Below are 23,546 nucleotides of genomic sequence, written 5' to 3' on the forward strand. Positions count from 1 at the left end.
TATTCGAGAAAAACAACAGGAAATGTTACAATATTTCAAATTTAGTTAACTGAATTAATGTCTCATAAGAAAGATGATGAAATGGCTTATAACTATTTACTATTTGTGCAATAATTATGTATAATTCAGAAACATTTAATTTTAATATTAAACAGATTTCATTACCGTACAACTACTTTTTTCAAATTAAGAAGATCTATTACGTATTAAATATTATGTAGCATGAAACGCCTAAATAGAAAGATTTAAAATGCAGGCGAACGTGACTACGTACCTGTTATTAGATCTTAACAAGGCTCAATGGTAGCCATTAGTGAACGCCGCTGGTATTAGAGGACCCTAAAATACGAAGAAAAATATTTTGTCGAGGTTCATATATGATGGTTTTAAGGACAGGAGTTTATTTATTTTTGTACGTTATTTAAGATGGTGCAAAAATATCGTTTCAACTACGTGCAATTGCGATACTTGATCATGAAAGGTTGCATCGTTCGATTATAAAATTTTGTCCAAATGATGAAAAGGAGAAATAAGAATTAAAAGTGAAAGAATAAAATACAAAAACATAATATTGGCAAATTGAGAAGCTCAGCAATCGAAACCGATTTATAATCGAAGCTACAGCAACGTAAGTTGCAAATTCTAACAAAAGAAAAGGAACTTGTACCATACTCTCGAATCTCTCGACTCTTCTTCGTTTTTTATTTTATTCAAATATCTTTTCTAAAGTACACTGAATGGATAAAAGAATTATCACAGATAAATCTAATAATTTTGTTAGAATGGGTTAGTTGCTAGAAAATTTTTTCGTTCAATCCAACTCGTTCGGTACGAAAAGAATATCAATTATATCAGACATCTAGTTACCAGTGTACAATATACAATGGCAATTTTTTTATTTCCTTCTAATGTATGAAATTTCTTTTGTTATTTCGAATGTTATAGAATGTAATAGTAAGATATTTCTCCAAGAAGCAATATAATCGAATCTAGAATGTAGAATAAGGAATATCGTAATTTAATATAATCAGAAAATGCCCGGGATTGATGAATTACTATTGGATAATATAAAAAGTAAAGTGTAATTAAATTTGTAATTTATAAAGTGTATTTATTTAATTATTACATTCTCAGCACTTTTTAATAAAAAGAAAAAACATCAAAAGCAGTACAAATATTTCCCGCGAAGATAGCAGAAACTATTATTTATAAACAGATCCAGATGTCAAGTAGTATAAGTCAACCACTGACGACTATCGCAAGTTTCACGAATTTCGTTCTAAAATTGACACGACGATCTAAAGTCAACTTTCTACGGTTTATTTGATTATTCTATAAGTAATGCAGTCCTCAAAGTATATTTATATATACACATATTGGATGCAAGGCAATCTAGTATTAATTAACTAGTAACACATTTCCTTTAGTTTCTTTAACAGTTTTTCATTTACCTATTAAGTCTCTACTTGTATATCATAAAACTCCTATAAAAGTCTGCATCACTTATTGGATAGTCTACCATCTCTATCTCCCCTTTATTGACTTCAAAATGAACTTAAAATCTTCCATATTCCCAATTTCGTTGTTATAATCAATCCATATCACGTGACATCGCGAACCTTTCAAACTCCGATTTCCAATATAACTGCGATTAAACAAAGCATGAATAATTCCATGGGGCCCTAGGTCAGCGTGAAGAAGGATAGTAGAATGGACTTACGGGACTGTAGTTGAGCGGGGCACGGGACACAGCGATCGCAGGGAACGCGGTCGTAGGGGGCTGCGGACTGGCTGCGGCCTGGACGTAGCTGGCGACTGCGGAGTCCGCGGCTGCGGCAGCTGCTGCTGCTGCGGCGCTTGAACTATACATGTCGATGGGGCCCGGTGAATTAGCCGCAGGAAATGATCGGCCCTGTGGCCCACCGTGGCCACCGGCCGCGTGCGGCGACGCCGGCGGAAATCCGGCCTGTGCTGCGGCCGCTTGGTAGTTGTTCATCACTGCAACGAATGTGCCGGTCATTTTTCAATATTCCCCAATGCGCTGCCACGGCCTCAACCGACTAAGCAATTAGCTGTGCTGCTGGTGTGTCCTCGTCGAGCGCGAAACGCTAACCAAGTGCTTCGCGAGTAAAAACATAAGGTCAAGTGAAAGAAAGTGTTTCTTGAAAGAGAGTATATGTACATGTCTTCAAGAAGTCTGTTAGAAGTCTGTTCAAGGCTGGTACAACCGATAAGTAAGTAGATTGGTTGAGTAGGGATTTTTTAAAGAAAATTGATGCGGTCAAATGAGATATCATGTGAATTAAATGTGAAACGATTTGAAAGCAGAGTAAGTCAGCTGTTCTTGTAACTTTGATTTCTTTTGAAGAACTAACCGGATTCGTTAGTTTACTAGCTCATTTGCAGAAGATTCGCGGTGAAATGCATGTAAATTTTTTTATTTTTGTTCATTGTAATGTATTATCGAAATGTTTCTGATTGATGTTGAAAGGTGAAACAACTATGCGGCTATGGGCATAATGTTTGTAGTATTTAGCTTGAACATATATGGAAGGAACATATTTTATACACATATAGGAAATACACGGAAAAGAAGAAATTTGTAAGATACCATGAAGCGAGATAGAATACAATTTTATAAAAGATTTGCGCACATAATTGTTTCAACCAATCAAATGATATACTACTTATTATAATAATGATATGAACTTATTATATGAAATTAAACATCGAAAGGTTAAATTCTTAAGTCGAACACGAAAATTCCAATTACTTTTGAACATTTGAATAATTGATTGGAACATCATACATTATACATGTTTTTGTAACAGCAAGCTAGAAAAACAAACACGTTGATTAACACATACATAAGTATTCATAAAAGCTATATAATTCCTCTGTTCCAAAGATTTTACGCTCTTAAAATGTTAATAACGACATTACTATATTATTGCTTATATCAGTATACCTACTACCGGGAAGCTTATCGAAATTAATATGTGTTTTTAACATCGCTAACAAACACGCCTTACAATATCAACAACAAAATCACGCAATCAATATCACAACTTGCGTTTCTGTACATGTGTATATCTCGCAGTATAAGGAACATCTCAATTAATAAGCGACATGTGCGTATAAAAATAAATTTGTACCCGTTAGAAAAGGAGAAGAAAAAATAAAGGAAACGTTTCCATTTCCTTGTTATACCAGTGAACCAAGACGAATTCGTAATAGACATCCAATAAAACATGTGAACACTGGTACAACACAAAACAGATACACATACAGAGAAAGAGAGAGACAGAGAAAGAGGGAGAGAGAGAGAGAGAAAGAGAGAGAGAGAGAGAAAGAGAGAGAGAGAACAGTGTAGAAACGTCGCCAGTTACGGAAACAAATGATCCAGACACATATAAAACGTGGAAGAAGCAAATAAGGAGATACTCAATAAGCGGATTACAAGACACCTCTGCGCGTAATGGAACAACAGAAAACCATCGGAGCTGCGGAGAATGGATACAATGTACTATACACGTCGCTAAGACAAGGAACGCAATCGCACGAGCCAGTAACAGCGACCAACACATAAACAGATATCGTCGAGCACGTGCCATTTAGCTCTAAAGTGATTTGACTGTTCATAATGTGGCGGATTTTCTTCTCAAGAGGAACGATTTCGTTTCTGACTCGTGTTTTTTGCGCGTTTTTGCTATATCTTTCGCGTTCATGTTAGTACGGTATTGTTTCAGGGCAAAATAGAATATGCTATAAAACGAAGAAAAATGAGATAAAAGAAAATAAATAAAGAAACAAAAAAACAATATAAAAGACCAGCACTCGCATTTTATAATAGGAGGAAGGATTCCAGAATAAAAGGGATAACGAAAGTCGAGCAAACAGCAATTGATTTATAGAATAATAGCCACTCGAAAGGCAAAATGGAACTAGTACAGTGACACCAATGCACAACGATCTCGACAATACTTAATTGGCCAGAAGTACACGGGCAACGATCCGCTCGAGTCTCTCGAAATAACAAGGGAAACGAAAGGAGACCACTATCACGCGTTCCGATTTCGAGGACATCGCGGCTTATTCATCAGCTGTATACGTGTTCCTCTTCGTATTAGCAGCTACCACGTCTGACAAACTAAAATATACCCCGGAATTGTATGCCCTAGGTCCAGAGGTTTCAGGGAATAAATTGCCAACTTGTCATCCACGCATCGGCCCGAAAAGCTGCGTTCCAGTCTCGAGTCTTCTGTACCAACCGGCCGAGCGAAACAACGAAAGAGATTAATGTACGCGACCACAGAATGGATCTCGCACATATCTTTTCTCAATACCAACCACACACTCCATGGCATTCCCAATTTTCTAACACTACATATATTTTAAAACCTAAAATCAAGACTATTTTCTCCACTCCATGGTTATCAATTCAATTATCATATACGATTGCTCACGATAGTGTTCGAATATTTATCTTAAAAAATTTGTATTCATATTTAGTGAAAAATTGATATATAGCAAGAATAACCATTTTAAATATACATATAATTAGTGTCGAAACTGATTCCACTGAATATTTGGACTTATTACTATAATAGATAATTGAGTGTTTAAATATTTTTGTGATTTCTACAAGTGTTTGATTACTCTCGTGAGCAACTGTATGTACAAAAAATACAATAACGACGATCTCCAAGAAAAAAGAAGAAAAAAAGAGCAAGGGAAGGTGAATCACTACGAGATTGCGCGACGTAGCTACGACACGGAGGACTAGGTATAATTCGAAGACAAAGATGACGAAGAGATTCCAGACAGAGGGTGGAAGAGGAACGCGAAGAATTCGAAACTCGCGAGGACGAAAAGAACGAGGAGAGGGGCAGAGTATGACAAACCGAAAATGCTCGATGTACAATCTAAAACCCTATTCAGCTTTTAAACTCTTGACAATGGCGACCAGTTAGAAAGTTTTCTACTGGTGGCTGGATTTGTCGATGCGGAGTGCGAGGGATGGTGGGGGTGGGTCGAGCACGATTCAAAAGTTTGATTTATTTGAGAGGAGATTGCGAACAGCACAGGAGCCGACAGGATCAGGCCAGATTTTGCGATCGGTGGGAGAGAAAAGGGAGAAAGAAGGAGGAGGAATAAAAAAATAAAAGGGTTGAAGTCGTTGTATTTGCTGTCGGCATCCAGCCGTCCTACATGTGTGACATTTTTCAGAATTCCTTGCTGTCTGGATTGCTTCGCCATCCGCTCGACCTCGCACCATTCACAAGCTAAGAAGAAAGTCCTTTCACTGGCATGGGTCGTGAAAAGTGCTCTGAACCGTGACCATTTTCGAGAAATTAGCACGGATTCTTTGTAAAGAATTCTACAGAGAATTGCAGTAGGATTTTTCCTTGCTCGTTTAGAGGAACGACTTTCCTGCGAAATGCTTTGCACCTGATTTATTCTGTCTGATAGAACATTTCGAATGCTTAATTATTTATTTGGAGATGTTGTTATTTTGTACTGGACGTATTTCATTTACGAACCAAATAAATAATGGCTGTTTAATTTATTAATTATGATAGTTGCTAGTACTTCTTAACTTCTTAACAAATAGAAATCATACGCAAATCGATCATGCACAAGATCATCCCATAAAATGAAAGAATCCATGACATAAAAAATCATGCATTTATACGACAATTGACTGTATATATATATATACCGATCGAAGAATCCGAGCATGGAGTATCCTCGAACGAGGAAACGCTCAACCGAGAATAAACATATTCACGGTTCAAACTTCAGGAAGCTTAGCAAGTAGGTATGATTCACTGGTTCGAGCTTGTTCACTACTCAAAGTATACGAAGAAGTCGAAGCAGCCCCGTAATTTGCCATTAAGACATAATGCAAAGCTTGTTTCTTTTAAAGCTCGAGAATCGAATCACGAAAGAGAATTGAATTACACGAGTTCCAAGCCTCGTTGTAAGCGGCGTCGTAATACCGGATTCCGTCTAGCTATATCGTAACGTCTCGATCTAACAATCACGAAGACCTCGTGCTAAGAAGCAGAGCTGATATCGTTGTTATTCTCTTCCTTCCTTTCTCTTGCTCATACTTTCTCTCTCTCTCTCTCTCTTCCCCTTCCTCCCTCTTTCTCTCTTCTACCATTACTGCCTTTCGCTATATCGCGTGACTCGATAATGAAAACTATCAAGAATCGGAAATCGTGCGCCGTTCCCAGCGAACCTATTGTCCGTGCATTTTGATATATATAATATATAATACATATTATATCTGCATATAGTATATGATGCGCATATAAATATAAACCTCGAGACTCTTTAGCGATGCGAGACAAATTAAGAAAGCGGTAGTAGGATCGAAGCCGAAAAGAATGGTAAACTTTTAGACGTACCAGAAAGAGCTTGCGTGAGCAAGGGCGTGTTGTTGTTGGGGGTGAGCTGTCCGTTGGTAAGATCCACTGAAACATAAAACTCTGATCACAACTGTTCCGTACATCAAGGCTATACGCGATATCGTACGCTCTCGCTACTCTCGTTTACTGCCACTCAGCAGAGAGTAAGAGAGAGATATGTAATACTGTCTGTAGCCGATTAAAGAAGAGAGAGTTAAAAAAAAAAAGAAAAAAGGAAAAGATGAAAGAAGACGTAGAGAGACATCTGTGTGACGCCAAAGTGACGGCCGAAAGAAAGACAGAAACGTGATTTTTCCGTGTGTGTTGCTTTGTCGTTGATCTTCTCTGTACGCTGTGCGACGATCGAGCGAGCACGTTTTCCTCCTGCGTCGTGACACTTTCGCGATCCCCGGATTAAACGTTCTCTCCTTTCTTTCGTTCTTTAGCCTCGCTACAGACCTTTGCTACTCTGGTCCAACTGGAACCCGAGTCAACGTTTACTATGCTCGCAAACTCGTCGTTAATCTCTTTATTTTGGATGAATCATAACGATTACGTTTGAACACGTAAAGCGTGGTCAAATCATCGTCCACTATAAACCATGTATTTAGGTATCCCTTTCCCTTTCATCCGTGCTGCGTTACGCGATATTTACCTGGGAATATTCCACGTGCTCGCAATCGTACGAGTAACCGAATATCGCACTCTCGCGTTCGAAGATTCGTAAAATATTTGCCGTGTGATAATAGAACCTATGGCTATCAATTGTCGCACGGGTTACGGCAGCAGCCCCGTCTCGTCGATTGGACGCGTCTCACCGCGCTGTTATTTCTTGCTTACGGGACCGACGAAGGCAGAAATGTATGAATCGCGATCGATGACGTGGAACAGAAGCGCTCCAGCCTCCAAAAACGTTTAGTGAACGAAATTGTGAAACTATCAACGAAACGTTTGCGTTTCATGGCGCCGATAAACTGTAATGATAATGATCGATGTTTTGCGAGAACGTGAAAAAAAAAGAAGCGGTTGAAAGGAGAGACAGATGTACAAAGAGAAATAGAGGCGCGAAGACAAACGGACAGACAGAGAGGGGAAAAAGGCGTGCTTTTTTCCACAGTCCAAAGTGAATGTCGACTTCATACATTTCTTCCGGAGTGCAGTCCGTTGGACGTGTTGCATCGGTGTCTCCGTATATGCGCGGCTTGCGTTCTCGCTTCCGGTTCCGTGGTAGAACACTGCCGGCACTCCTGACATTAATAAAGAACAAGAAGAAAGCTGAGAATGTAGGCAAAAAAAACAAAAAACGGGGACGAATAAATAAAAATAATCTTGGTAAAAAATTTGCTGCTGAGATTGTACGAGATAAAAGAGAGAAAAATACCGTTGGCATGGTGAGTTTATTTAGCTGCTCTTTTTGGCGAAACAGCGACAACGTGACGATTTAGTTATACGTGGTTTATGTGCGTAAGAAGGAAATCAAAAAGTATGAGTCTTCATCTTTATGAAACATTAATAAAATTGATCGATTTGGTTGACTAAAAAAGTGATTATTGAAAATAGAGTTAAATGTAGTCTGAATATAAACTGGATATTTAATTCTAATACTTTTAATAGTACGAGAAATTTTAGAAAATATCAGAAAAATTACTTCTGGGTTAAGAATAGATTTCTAATTACTTAGTCGTGATATTTGCTATGACACAAATCGTTGTAATGCTATTATTTCTGCTATGAAAGATAATTCCTAATTATGTAATCTCATACTTTAAAACTTAGACCAATAACGTTAAAATCAACCCATCTAGGAATTTTTCAATGTATTGTACTAGTCTGAAATTTATTCTATGAGCCGAAATAATTCAATCTAAAAGAGAATAATTATAAAATCCAAGACCCGAAATAAGTAATTATCTTTAACAAAAATCAATGACCAAAATAAAACCGTGTATTGACAAATACTGCAAATGCGGCATTCGCAGTGGATTCATATCGGTCCTACGGAATACATATCGCGAACAATTGCGATAACCTTCGCGCATTAATTACTCCGACGCGTTCGATAACGTGGAACTCGTTTCGGCAGACGAAAGAAAAAAAAAAAATAATAAAGAAAGAATTTTCATTGCAAGAAAGACCGACAGAAAAATCGGAGATCCTTTATAACCGGCTAAACAAACATCGACGCGTTTTGTGCTAGCGATGAATGCGGACGTTCTGACGTCACATTCTCCGCTATTTTTTCCACGAGCTCGCTTTTCTACGAAATAAATACGGCGCCTACGCGCGAGCATTACGCTGCCCCTGGCATTTACCATTCGGAATCAAAGAAAAAAAAGGAGGTAGATGAAAAAAAATATCACACAAAGAACCACGAGTAAATGGTTTAAAGTTGGTAAAACGGTCCGCAAAGGTGGACTCGTCGCGAAGCGTATCGTATGGTAAGAGCAGCGCGGAAAGCAGAAAAAATGGACGAAACACAGAGAAAAGACGGCCCATCAAAAATAGAAATACACCCACGCGAATTGTAGCCACGTTTGGATTTATGTCCGGGGAACTGTTAGCGGTGCTGATTGATTCGAAATTTGCGTGGATTTTAGGAGATTCGAGGGGTGAATTGTCATCGATATTGGGTAAACAGGATGAAAAATAAATCAGGATGATACCAGAGTGTTTTGGACAAGTGGGTTGGGTTGTAGCTTCGAAAAGGACGGAAATGAAAGAAAATGTCCGATCTGTCAACAGTATGTATTTATGTGCGCGCGTATGGTTCAAATATTCTCCTTTCTGAATTGAATTATCTATATATTCTTTGATATAGCGATTGACATCGTTTCCCTTTCTATAATATTTAATATAAAAATTAAAAAATATGAACTTTTAGAAACTGATGATTTAACAGAAATTTAGTAGATAAAAATGTAAGAAATCGATCCGTATCGCAAAGTACATATTACTTTTTTTATTTATTGCAAAGAAAAATTATATCGATTAATTAATTCAATATGAAATCGCTTATTTGCTGCTATACGCATGCATAATTGCATGAGATTGGCGTGCAAATTACGACACATTTATTTTCTTTTATCTCTAATCGTTTTAAAGCTACAACCCAATCTACTTTCCCGAGCCACTGTGTACATGGAAAGTTATTTAGAGATAAGCATCGATGCTATAGAATAAACATAAGAAGAGATCGACGATAGTAGCTGAAAGTTTCTACATAACACAAAACATTACGATATGTCGCAAAAGCTAGCGCCAGGTTAATTGGGTTAGTGACTCCGAGTATAGATATGTACTTAAATGGTTAACCAGTTTACGAGAAAATGAAACATTACGAGTCTCATGAGGATCGAAGGAGACGCGTCGCAAACAGATTTCCCGTTATAATTAAACTGATTTAGTAAATGTCTAAATATCTACAGAACTTTAATTCTTGCACAAATTTTGAAAATCTCTAAATTATTTCTTGATAATAAAGTAAAGTAAGTCGAATAAAATTAATGAATACCGAAAAATGATAGGAATATGCAAAAAAAATGGTACGTTAACGCGGAAGGAAAAAATCAGCTTCGGACAGCGTGAAAACAGAGTTTTCCTAGAGTGTGGAATCTCGTTTTAGGAACGGTACCCGGCAGGACTGATAACGCGATAGCGTAAGGGGGTGAACGGACCATAAATCGCGGATCGACGTGATTTGTATGGGGTATCACGCCGCTTAATGGTGTGGCTTGTCTCTATCGAACGGTCGAACTCTGGCCGGAAGTTTCGAGCCACTGCCAGGTTACAGAGGAATATTCGCCACGTGTCTCTATCGCGTGACAATTTACATGACTTCATATCTTTTTCTCACCACGCAATCCTCGGCTATAAATGGGAATGATATGACCAGAGAACTACGTGGTTCGCATTTGTCACTAGATTACGCGAGGATGACTCCGAAGAAACCGTCAAATACAAACAATATTTCATCATTGGTAACACACGAAAAGAGGTAAGCTCCATGGATACGATCCAGGGAAAGCTCTTGCGATCCGATTAAGTAATATGGATTAAAAGACTGCATACGATGCGGAGGAATACGTGATGCACTCTTGATTGTAGAACCGTGATTGTGGTACGAAATACGTAATTCTATAGCGAATGTGAGATTGAGATTATTGGTGCATAAGAAGATTATTGTTACACGTAGCTTTTTGTAAAATTTAAATGTTTTATCACATTTCCGATTAAGGAAAGATTGCTTTCATAGATTACTTTAGTTTTGACGTTAAGGGGGTATTCTAGTCTAGAGGCATGAATTTCGGGCGGTTTTTGTAGCTCTGTACAAACGAAACAAAAAATATTTTTACTATCCATTTTTTTATCATTTGTTTATTGACACTTTAAGATTACATAAAAAATTAACTGAAAAAAACTCAAAATTCACAAAGTTATGAACTGGCAAAGTGGGGGATCCAAAAAAAAGGGCGTCCTGGCGTGCATGATTTCAACCCTTCTAGTCATCTGAAGCAATAAAGCCGAACGGATTCTTAATTAGTATAGATGAGGCTATATCATGAACCTTGCAAAAGTCAAAACAATATTTTTTACAAAATGGCGGCTGTTTGAAAAAAATTTTCCTTTTTAGCATGTTTTTTGGCTATTCCGAATTTTTTAAAAATAGTAAAATTAAAAATTTTGATCTGAGCGTGGTTGAGGCGATAGAGGAATGTATAAAGAACATTCACACCAAATTTCAAATAAATCGGTTCATTAGAACTTGAGACATCGTGCACGCCAACTCGAAAAAAGTAGTTTCGAGAAAAACGCGTTTAAAGTTTTGAGATAAGTTTACTCGAACAACGTCTACCGTCTACTGTTCATTTGTTTCGGTCGGACCGGAGCAGATGCCACGTCACAAAAATGGCTGTAACTCATAAAATAATTGAAATTTTGAAAAATACTTTTAAGTGTATATTCTTAAATGTCTGAACTTTGGGAATATGAAAAAAAAAATTTTCGATTTTTTCAAATTTCTAGACTAGAATACCCCCTTAATACGTAAATTTGTAATCTGCGTTTGTAGTATCCTTTGGCCTGCTTAATTGCTGATTTTGTATTCATTTCATTCTTTTTGAAATTTTCTGACTTCAATTAAATTAATTACTTTTTTAAGAAGAAACCAATTATTCATCTGTCAAATAAGACCCAAACCATAGACGGAATAATTACATATTAAACAAAAGCTAAAAACGTTAATAGAAGTTAAATAATAGTTCACTCATTTGTAATTCTCTAATACAAGACACTAAGGAACTTAGTCTCAATCATACAATCAATAACATATATGTTTCTCCGCAATAAGAGCACATCGAACCTGATCCAACCGCTCGAACAATGGAGGTTGCTGGAACTTTGAGGGAGCGTAGCGTAAGAAAAGCGGGGACACGCGAGAAGTAATGGACGAAAATCGGAGTGCTGTAAGAGCCTGGTGACAAATGAACCGGGAAACTTCGCCCGCAGACGTTTATCGAACGTTTCATAGAAAGAAGGGGGCCATGTGCCGAGATAGCTGGTTCGGAGATTCTAGATCTCGCAATTCACGAAAGAAAAAAAACGAAAACAGAGGGAGAGAGAGAGAGAGAGAGAGAGAGAGAGAGGGTGTCGGTAGCGCCCAGGGTATCTCGTATCCAAAAATGTTTGTACACGCAATGGGAAAATCAAGTGCAGAATGCACGCGATAACATCTAGAACCGAACTTCTTAATGCTCATGTGATTCGATCGTTTTCATCGAAACGGCAAACGCATGAAGATCTAGGCCAAGAGTTCATCTATTTCAAGTGTATCTCCAGCTGACGTAGATACGATCGAGAGTCTGTATAACGGGAGGGGAACGGTCTGCACCGCGAAATCCACTCGTGGGGTATGAAATATCGGCCAACAAGGAGACTGTGAGGTCTTGATAGGAGAATAATTTTGATCAGGTAAACCTGTGTCGGCCAGTACAGATCGGGTAATTTTTCAATTTATTTAACACTGACTCAAAACAGCTCCAGAAATGGACTCGTGACATCTGTTGCTGTTACTTTGAAATCCATGCTTCGAATAGGACGAAATTGACGTGGACGAAGGAACGGAGGAACTTCGAGAATAATTGAAACTATAATTTTTCGTTCGTTCGAGTTTTCTCTGGTTTCAAAATAATAAGAAATTTAATTGGAAAGCGAAATTGCCGAATGTTTTGGACACAATGGATGAGAATGAACATAGGATTCGTGAATACCTTCTTAAACTGAAAAGTGCAAATGAAACGAGCTATCTCGTTGACTACATATTCAGAGAAAACTAAACTGCTTTCCGTCGATCGATACGATGCCCGACGATTCTTAGAGTGGGCAATAAAATGCACGTGTCTCTCCGACAGAATATTTCTATACATCCTTATGTATATATCGCGGACATAGATAGCGTTAGCGCAAGTACCGATTTGTTTTTCTCGGACAGGAGTGGGTGACGGCAAATATATATCTCACGCTGCTGATAAAATACATCTTCTTGAAATATCGGTGAAAGTTAAGGATAGCGTCGTAATGCAAGCGGAGGAAACATAAATATGACGGTTCACGAAGCGACGAGAGGAGAAAAAAGCGGTGTACGATTAAATTTCAACGATTTAAAACGATTAAGAATAATTTAAAATCGTAATGCATTTTTATATCGTCAATTTAAATTTGATGTGAGAAATTGTTTTGTGACGACGAATTTCGAGCGAAGAAAAAAAGATAAAAAAGGCGTTTAGCGTATGCGATTATCATATCTGAACGTAACGCAACATGATTGCATCACGTACCATTATTAATACATGATTTAAAGCATTCACTGATCGTGACTCGATCATTCGTGCAGCGAAAAAGCACCCTCGTTATCCTGAAATATGTTCAAGCGTACAGCCTCGACGAAGCAACACACTGGACGAATCACGCGCTCGATCAACAATGATGACGATGGTTAATAAGTTGATTAACAACAGGCTGTTAGTTGGTCATGTCCTCGTACAGCGACGAGAACGCGAAGCATCAACAAAGGGAACAATTTTAACATGGTTCAATCTGCACATCCTAAACTACACACACGTATTCAACGAACGAATACACCGATAATAAACCTTCGAAACAGTATGGATAGGCATAAAAATAGTGGTGAAAAAGTATATGTAATAAATCGAGTATCTTCAACGTCGAAACTCTCTAAGTAACTACGTACGCGTTCAAAAACTGTGGTCTCACTCGGCTAAATATTAACTAAAATAATTAGCGTTCTAATACACTAGTCAATTAAACTCCAACGGTATTCAAAAAACATTAACAACGATTCGAGGTAACAGGTATTCAAGTTACTAAACGTATCCAAAAAAACACTATTCGCAGATACAGCGGGTTGGTGAGTACAATAGAAAGGGATAATAATATAGTATAATACGTATTAAAAAGATACGGACAGTTAAAAATCTGCGGATATACACACGACACACAAAAGAAAGATATCACTCTCATACTATCTACATACTAATCTACTGTTCTATCAAAGTTATTCTATAAACTATGGATCGACGATTTCGAGGCTGTGGTCGGAATCTTTTGTCTTTTAACCTTTGACGTCCGCCACGACCTCCAAGCTCGCCTTTCTTCATTACTACTGTGTCTATAACCATTTAATCAAACTCAGACGACACTTAAAAGTTCTCTTTCAATGGATAAAGATACTGTTTACGGTCAGTCGACGTGTTCTATTTTATGTCGAAATTCCGACTAATATAGCCTAAACACCGCTAAGGCTGCCAACTATCCTTGTTCCGTGTTAAACTCGCATATGTCTTGTCGCAACTCGGACAAGCTCGATTCAGGTTAATTTAGCGAACGATAATTAATTTTGTTAAAAATGGTACGCTTAGTTGGCAACCTTATACACTAACTAGTTCAATTACTGTAAACGTTAAATTACAAAAGTCAAGTTGACAACGAATCTCTTTTACTACTGACTGCTTCTAACCAGAGGCTATTTATATCCGTTCAGCTCGATTTGTCTAAGTTGTCTACGTATTCGTACCACCACGGGACGATATTTTATGTTGATATAACGAATTCACGATATATGTACTCCAATGATCTATTTCTTTGCCATAAATCGAAGCGTAGAAATCATAAATTGACAAAACATTAGCGACCGATCGCCCCGTCGTGGTCACGCTAAATTAGTACTATGAATAATGTATAATAATAATAATAATAATAATAATAATAATAATAATAATAATAATAAAAGACCACTGTATATACGACGACGTTTCTAAGAGACAGTAGGTTTAGGTAGATGGTAGATTACTCGCCCCTAGGTGACTGCATCTTCGAGGTAGTCTTCGTCATCGATCTCGGCAACAGTCCTGTCCCAGACGTCTGCCTTCCTCTTTTGAGATTATTCGACTCGAAATTTAGCCGTATTTTACGCGATAACAAAATGTGACCCATAGCCGGTGCAACGGCGACGAACGGAGCGAATTCTCGCGACGAATTCTGTCGCGTGTATCGTGTCATGGAAGCTGATATTCCACAGCGTTTCTACAGGAGCGCGAGAACAATAACTTCGTATCCGGCGAACAAAAGAATGTTGGACGCGAGATACAAACGATCGTTTATGAAGAAAAAAAAAAAAGAAGATACAAACGTATATCGTGGTTGCAAGTAAGAGAAATTCCAAAGGCAACGATTCGGGCCCGGAAGGAAACGAACGGAGGTCTTCATCGACTGTTGGCACTTTCGTTTGGCTATGGGTCGCGCGACCAAGGGAAAGCTTTTGTTCTTTCAATCGTCGACTGTTTTCAGTTTTCACTAGAACTACAGACATTGAGCTTCAATGCATGCATCCTTTTGACTGGAAAGAACGTTAGTCGAAAAATGTACGCGAACGAGGGACTCCAGGGTGTAAGAGTATAATTCAGAGTAGGCCACACCTTATTCACGAATGGAAATCCTTCCTTGATGGATTTTACAATCGTTTCGGGAAGGATTCGAGAAGCTTTCCTCTTCCATGCTACATATATATACGTATTATACACACAAAATTTCTCGCGATTACGTTCCCGTTACGAAGAGAGAAAGAAGGGAAAAACCAGAAGAACAGGTCTAAAGACGTTAGGCTAAGTTCTAGTGAAAACTAATGCAGCAGTTTAGGCTTCTTTACTCATTACGAATAATAAAATTGGAAATCTTGGAAAGTAACTATGTACTATGAGCTAGGCAATCATCCAACACCAGTACAAGATACGGGATTTAAATATATATATATATAAGTATAATATAATTATGTATATGTGTATACATTAGTCAAATATTTTTGTTACCATTACTTCTGGGCTATTCTAGATACTATAAAGAAGAGAGTATCACATGAAGAAAAGTAGAATATAGGAAGAGTGGAGATATTTTACGCTATCTTTCTTACGTAGAAAGCAATCATCTCTTCAGAATACTTCATACAACAACGTATCGTCGCGTTTTCGTTATAATTCTAATCTCTATATCGTTACTCGACTCGAACTTCAAGTTTTTCATCACACCTGCGTCCGCTTCCATTCGCGGAACGATGTGCGACGATAAATACGAAAAGCAATCAACACACGAGACTACGTGACTAGAATAAAAGAAAGAAAATACGGCCGTGAACAATTCGTATTCCGTTACGCGGGACCAACTTCATTTTATAATATAATGTAGACATTATAATTTATCCCGACTGGAAAGTATCGAAGAAGCTGAAGCGTTGTGACGGGTTACAGGATGCGCAGGGTTATCCGTGGAAAGAAAGTCAAGCCAGAGTATAAAGTTTTTAGAAATCCTGTATCGATTCGAGTAAACAGAAGTCGTTTGGAGAAACAGAAATGCATTACGAACAATGGGGATAAGGAGAAGAGGGCGGTAAGCGAGGAAGGAAAACGGAGATTGAAAAGAGTCGACGAAAAGTAATTCCAAACTTTCGACGCGAAATCGTTCGCCGCGGCGGCTACCCTTAAGTCGCTTCTTCGATACTCTGATCGGTTCGAGGAGCGTTCCACTCCCATCTGAAATACTAATTATAGCGATGATTAAAAGGCAACGTAACGAGATAATGACGGGAATTAAAAGGCAACGAATTACGCGATGAGTTAGGTCCCGATCGAGCGGTAAATCAATTTTTACCGCTTTTTATTCTTTTCCAACCGTTTACGTTCGAACTGATCGATAGTGTCGCGGAAATTGTTGAAATTCTCGGTGATTAACTGCATCGACACTTTTATTCATTGCGTGTGTTCAATTTCCATTCCATTACGTCGTACGTAGAGCACATTCGAAATTCCATTACGTTCTTTTTTATTTTCATCACCTTTAATCAATGATCGTTTGAACAAATCCAACGGGCCCCGGCTCGAAAAACAGTCGACGAACTTTTCAGCGAATTAAATTCCGTCCGCGCGTGAAATATGTGTTTTTCCTTCGGTGCATCGCGAAAGAGGGAAAAACTACAGAGGGGAGGAATGGCGAACAGATCGAATCGAGAAGATGCTTTTCGGTCAATGTCGATACCGTCCTGTTCTAATAGGTTCGATATTAATATTCCGGGGACGCGACGAGGATATACGGGCACGCGTTCCTCGAGCTTTTTCCCGCGGAAATCAACGAACCCGACCATTTCGCGGGTGTAATCCAATTACATTAAAAAATTTCAAACGAACCGGCACTTTCTTTCTACGTTTCCCCTTGCTCTCTACATTCCGAATATTTCTGAACCGACAAAATGGCCGGGTGTCCGTGATTTCCTGTTCGATTCCCGTCAAAGAACGATCGAATGAAATCAGGATGTTTCCTCCCCTCGTTGTGATTCATGATTAAAACGGAAATGTTGTTTTTATTTAAATTCGCAGATACGTTCGCGACATCTTTCCGATAAGCCGGATCGTCGACTTCGGTGATGAAATGGTCACAGGCGAAACAACGAACAAACGGATGCACAAACTATAATAACAAAATACGACGTTCTGTCTCCTAAGCATTCCATAAGAATATACATAATATGTTTATATAATATATAAATGTATATAACAGTATGTGTACCAAAAATCCTACCAATCCAATATAATAGAACACTATCGTTAAACAATGCTCGAACTATGGGTACCTAAGACAACTAATTGGCAACAAAGACTCGTATCCAATTAATTAAGAACAAGTAACGTGGACCGTGTAAAGAGTTGACATGTTTAATGGATAATCAGTTCGTGTATGGTATGTGATCGTGTGCGGTTTTGGGACAGTGAACGTTTGTTTGAATTTGTGGTTCAGCGACGTAGTAAATGATTTCGATAGATTTCTAAGCGGCGAGTGCGATTTAGTATGAAACAAGAGCGTGCACATTTCCGTTGGCCGACTGTTAAATTGAATCACTAGTTTCGAATGAGTTCACGAGCTGCATAGAACGGGTGGAAATTGCTTGAAATTGACGTAGAATGTAGAAGGAAAATAATACGAAGATTCGATGATACTTTAATTCGCTATTTTATGCGGTGGAGCAAGCCGTAATTTACTTCGTCTTTCTAAAGGAGGTACTCAGACGTGTTTTATTTAGCGGATTTTCTACGGATATTGGAACAAAATTTAAGCTCCGCATACGCGCATTAATTACCAAACAAAGGCACGTTTGACAGTACTCATTTTTCGCAATGTGATTTTCATACAAATCATTTTCATACAAATAACATCGTTTTAATTTCAGCCGACTAATTATCTCCGTTTTTCGACGATCAACCGACTCTCATTGTATTTTAATAACTACCGCTATCGATCGAGCAACAATGCCGTTATCGCGGATTTACTAACATACTCTAAGAGAAAAAAAGAGAAAAGGACTTTAATTACAAGAATGAGATGTATTGTTTATCAAAATGTTATAGAATGGAGTATGCTAAGCACTAAAGATTATCGTTTAAACCGGGTTCGAATCGATAACTATAACAGACCAATTCACGATGCGATACCACATGGAGATGTTTTGCAATGTGAAGGTGTACAGGTGAAGGTGTTAGTGTGTGTATCTGTGTTTGCATACGTGGAATTTGGGTACGTACTACGTACTACGGATTACGGTTACCGTCAACACGAGCGAGAACACGAGAACTTGGTGGAACAACCTGGCACTTTGGGGTTGAAGCTTACCGGTGCAACCCCCGCTGGGGCTCACGGACACTCGGCCCACCCTTGGCCCCACTGCGCGGTACACGACCGCTCCTACCCAACAACAGACATCACCGATCTTACATTATGCACACTTTTCCCCGAGATATCGCGATTATAGAACTTTATTATGTATCGTGTTATGGTTATACGTATGTACACTAAGTTTGTGGGAATTACTGTTTCGTTGCTGGATGAAGCTCCATAGAAGAATTATATTATTTATTATATAAGGATAAGCTGAGCTTGTGTAATTTAACTAGTTTTACACTCTGTATGTAATTTACGTGTGAAAAAAATATTACTGAATTTTTATTTTTTAAGGGTTCCTAGAGAAACTGGTATATGTAATTAATGACATGGAAATCGTATTATTAAAGTTTCTTTTAATTGATAGGGTACGAATTGCGTAACAGCCGATATCATTACGTTGACGAGACGCTTAATCCAGCATCGTAAGTTTCGAGTACCTCCTAGAAAATGCAAGTCAAAGTTGCTCTCTGCCTCCAACTTGGCTCATAATATCAGAACTGCACTCGTTCGAAAATACACAATTGCACGAGTATGCTTTTTCCCGAGTTTAATCCCGGGATGTTGAATATTGAATGCTGAGTTATTTCACGAAACAAGTGTATCGATTATGTTAGATGTTATCTAGCTCATAGTAGTTCGAACTGAGAAACACTATCTCGTATTAGAAGAAAGATGTTAATTTCTTCTCTATTCTTTTTTGTTTGTTTAAAACATTCATGTCCAATGCATTTGTTCCATATCTCTAGATCTTTTTCTTCTAATACAAGATGCGATGGATGTTCTGTTTTTCCTTTCAATATCATCCGTTTTGCGTGGTAGATTTTATTTATTACAGACATTCATTATTTATAATCCTTAATCATTATAATAATAGAGCTTCAGCGAATTATTACATTGTGTCGTTAATATGTACGCACGTGTAAATAAACTTGTTCTCTCATTTTGCTTCAGAGCGATATCTCTGATAGACATTAGGTGTTACGTTTCTTTTCATCTTATTGTTTTTTTTATATATTTTGTTTCTTACATTTTTTTGTTCATTTTACCGAGTACCCATTGAAATGTTTACAAAACTCTCGTGACTGCAGATTTCCACTTATCAATTTGTTTTCTCGTCTTATCGTTGGCGTTTTTTAATAAATTGCCCGAACCTCGCTGGATGGTCTCGGAAATTCGGTTATTCCTTTACAAGCATCGTTTGCAAGGCGCATCGTCGTTAGAGCATAAAGTTTCACAGAAGAAGCGTTTCGTTTTATCTTTTTTTTCCCCTTTAAATTTACATCAAGAAAGATATATATACGCGTATGTATAATATACAATTCTCATCGGCCAATGAGTCGAACGTCATCTGTAAGCATGGGTAAGAAAACTTGAAGTGACTTCCTGAGATAATTTCCGTTTAAACAACACGTGTATTAGAGCGGCAATGATAGAAAATAAACTTTTAAAAAACACAATATCCTTTCGTAATAATAAAAATGTATGCGTTCGAGTCCGAGATTAATAATAAAGTCCGTTAAGGTTAGTCCATAACGATCATTAAAATATACTTTATGTACATTTGAAAAATGTAAACGACGATAAATATTATCCGATCGACGATCGAAAAGATTTATATGTCGAGAGAGTAAATTAGTATAAAATTTTCATCTCCTTCCTATATGACACTCAGATCTTCGTATTATCGAAATCTCCGCGTTCAGATAATGATTCAACGTGATAGAAAGGTTAAGGGGACAAAAATCGAAAAAACCGACTGCACAAAACGCCTTATTTCGATCGTTAATATTTAGCGATTATCCATATTTAAACATTTCAATATCATCATCATCATCATCATGGACGGTATAATGTTTTGAACGTTTCCCCAATTTTCTAACTTATTACGAGTGACGAGAACGACGCGTGTCTTCAAGTATTCTTACGGATGCTGGTGCCTTTTAGCACTTCGTTTACTCGTCGTCGACGCAAATAATTCGGTGAGAGTGCAAAAGGCGGTCGATCGATCGGATTCCGGATCGGGCAACGTATTATAGAAACCCACGCGCGATCACAGCGATATAACAACAATTCTTACGAATAGCAACAATCGGACCATAGCTCGATAACGTTAACCGCGTCAAGTTTTTTTTCTCTTTTTTATATCGACGTATACATGTCGCGGAAATTTAACTAACAATTTTTTTAAAACCTTTCTCTTTCTTCGTTTCAGGTGATAAACGATAAACGATAAAAATCCATCGAAAATATGAACAAAAGTAAGCAACGTAGAATCAAAATTTTTCGCACAATAATCGCAATGACAAACAATTTTATTTATTTCTTCTTTCGTGTTTCTTATTTCTTTCTTTCTCTTTCTTTTCTCCTTTTTCTTTCTTTTTTTTTTTTGTTACAGAGGACGGTGATGTTAACGCGAGCGAACTATAGCCACGCATAAAAGTATCAATAATATTGTTTAAGCATCGTGTCGTTAACATATATATAAGCTCAGGACAGATGTATCTTCTCTTTGGCATCAGCTTAATTAACGCCAGCGACTGAATTGTCTCTCTCGTCGGTTTCTCGCAAAATCCTCAATGTCCACTAGTTTTCTTTCTTTCTTTCCAATCATTCCGTATACTTTTTATTCCCATCTCGTCTTCCAATGCTTTCTTGTACGGGTTCATGTCGCTGGCTCTATTACGAAACTATAAACTCATGCAAGCGAGCGTTTTAAAACCTGATTTGCTTTCCTCGTGATTCCTCGCTTAATACTGTATTAACGGTACGAGAGACCAAGGACGGACAGCTCGGTCCTCGTCATCTTTTGCTTTTCGTGCACGCAAACTCCTATACATCGTGTATGTACGCGATTCACGCCGTGAACGTCGGTATCGTGGCTCGCAATCCTTCGCAGGATCGTTCGATCTTAGTCTTTTATCCCAGCTTTTTCTTACGTTATCTTTTTTTCTCTTGTTCTGTTACTCGTTGTTTCATTCATTAACGACGACTCGAAAAAAAACACAATAGAATCGAAATCACGAATCACAGCTTTCGCGGAACGTATACTACGTTGCACAACAGGAGATGGGTTGGATTCAGGGATAAAATATCGTCAAGGGACGTCGAAACTGGACGACCGAGAAAGCAAGGGCTCGAGAAAGGATTCGCGGTAACGCGTTGTAGAATGAATGTTCCTCGTTGAGTCTTTCGTCGTAATTAATTACCATCGTTAATCCGGATCACCGGCTGTGAATTGCATATACATCGCAAACAGGTCACGGGAGACAGGAGTCGATGCGTGCTATTTTGTTGGCATTAATGGGATATCAATAGTCCTATTAAGGGATTGGTTGGGTCGCGATTGTTTTCGAAATCCAGTCGCCGAAGGCTGTACGTATAATTAGTCGACAAGCGCGACAATAGATGCTACGTAAGTATTAAACTGCTTTATTTATCGGATTAATTGAAATTAAGCCGTAATTACTGACATCAGTGTTTTATAATTGTTGCCTAAAAAACTGTTCGTGTTTGTTTGCGCGATGTCTTTCTTGTTTAATCATTTGAAGAAGACCTCTAGCATTATGAAGAGTATGAAATTGTAAAATGTAAATAGTAACTCGGTATGATTATTCAAACATTGATAATTAAGGTATCAAATTGGATTGATAATCTGTCAGGAATATGGTCACTTTGAAAGAAACAAAAAAAATAGAAAAACAAATGTTAACGCTAAAATACAAACATTATTTTATGTTCCCTCTTATGACATTCCCCAAATTTTTATTTTCATGTTACTACATTAGTTCAATGTATTATTTGATTACAAACTGATAAGGAAACTTTTGCTAGTCGTAATTATCACGAACGTTTATGTTCTAATAATTAATCAGAGGACTTAACGCCTTTTTCCCGATGTCGTCCTTGCTTTCACGTTCCATTAGCAATATTCGACGGAAAGGTGGCGGAGGGTGAAAATCGAGGACATCGAACAGGCGTGGAAGATAAACAGAAGAACGATACAAAAAGCATAATTTTCTCGTTAACTGTCTTTTGGGCGGTTTGCTTCGGTGCGGTAATCTCTTCTACGAGGGTCGGTACTCTCTTTCTTATGTTTTCTTTACTTTCGCCTAACTTTTAGCGGATGCCTTATTCTCTACGTTTAGCAATACGTAATTTGCTCTGGATAAGAGATAGCAGTATCGCAACTTCAGCATCCTGTCGATTCTGTGTCGTTCGCTAGATCCCGCTTTTATAACGTGATCTTCGCTTCTACATTTGCATCTAGTCGTGAAACAACATTAACCGAAATAAATCGTAGAATACCATCGGATCAAGAATTTCCAATGAAAAGCGGCTGTGCAGGCGTTTGCGTGCGTGGTGTTTATTAATGTTTTAAATTCAATCTGTTTGACCGTGTTTGAAAGCACGAAATGTATTTTCGAAATAAATTGCTCCTGAGTTCGTAGAAACAGTTCGGTTCGATGGTTATTTCAAAACTTCCAAACCACGGTATGTGTTCATTTAAATTTAAAAAGAATCGAAAGGTCTCAGTCATTGAAATATTCGAAAATATTCTTGGCCTCTCCAATTAATGACTTTCTCAACAAATTTGTTGTGATAATTGTTTCTCAAGGTTCAAACAACACATCACAAATCATATCAAAATAAATTATTATTTCAAGTGATAATGTGATTGCAAGAAACTCGATTTCTCTAAACATTCTCATAAACGGTCTATTAAGACATTCTCATACATAGAATACTGACAGGATGCTTCAGCCTGAACACCCGGAAACGCCTATATCGTTTTATGTCTATATGACCTACGCTAAGTGTTTTCGATTAAAACTGTTTAGCTTAGAGATTACATAG

General features: G+C 37.9%; 1 protein-coding gene across 4 annotated transcripts in view; it reads right to left on the minus strand.

Annotated features, from left to right (window-relative positions):
* Rbp6 (RNA-binding protein 6) overlaps positions 1-23,546 on the minus strand; it is a 777,348-nt gene that overhangs the window by 12,426 nt on the left and 741,376 nt on the right. For 3 of the 4 annotated variants that reach the window (XM_033340909.2, XM_076619578.1, XM_033340913.2), the window contains 4 exons: positions 7,559-7,663; positions 6,417-6,482; positions 1,721-1,998; positions 275-339 (listed from right to left, as the gene is read on the minus strand). In XM_033340909.2, the coding sequence (XP_033196800.1) occupies positions 298-339; positions 1,721-1,998; positions 6,417-6,482; positions 7,559-7,663 (491 nt within the window). In that variant the 3' untranslated portion in view covers positions 275-297. The remainder of the gene's footprint in view (positions 1-274; positions 340-1,720; positions 1,999-6,416; positions 6,483-7,558; positions 7,664-23,546) is intronic. The other variant, XM_033340911.2, reaches the window with a different exon arrangement.

Source organism: Bombus vancouverensis, chromosome 6 (assembly GCF_051014615.1).
Source record: "Bombus vancouverensis nearcticus chromosome 6, iyBomVanc1_principal, whole genome shotgun sequence".
Classification (NCBI taxonomy): domain Eukaryota; kingdom Metazoa; phylum Arthropoda; class Insecta; order Hymenoptera; family Apidae; genus Bombus; species Bombus vancouverensis.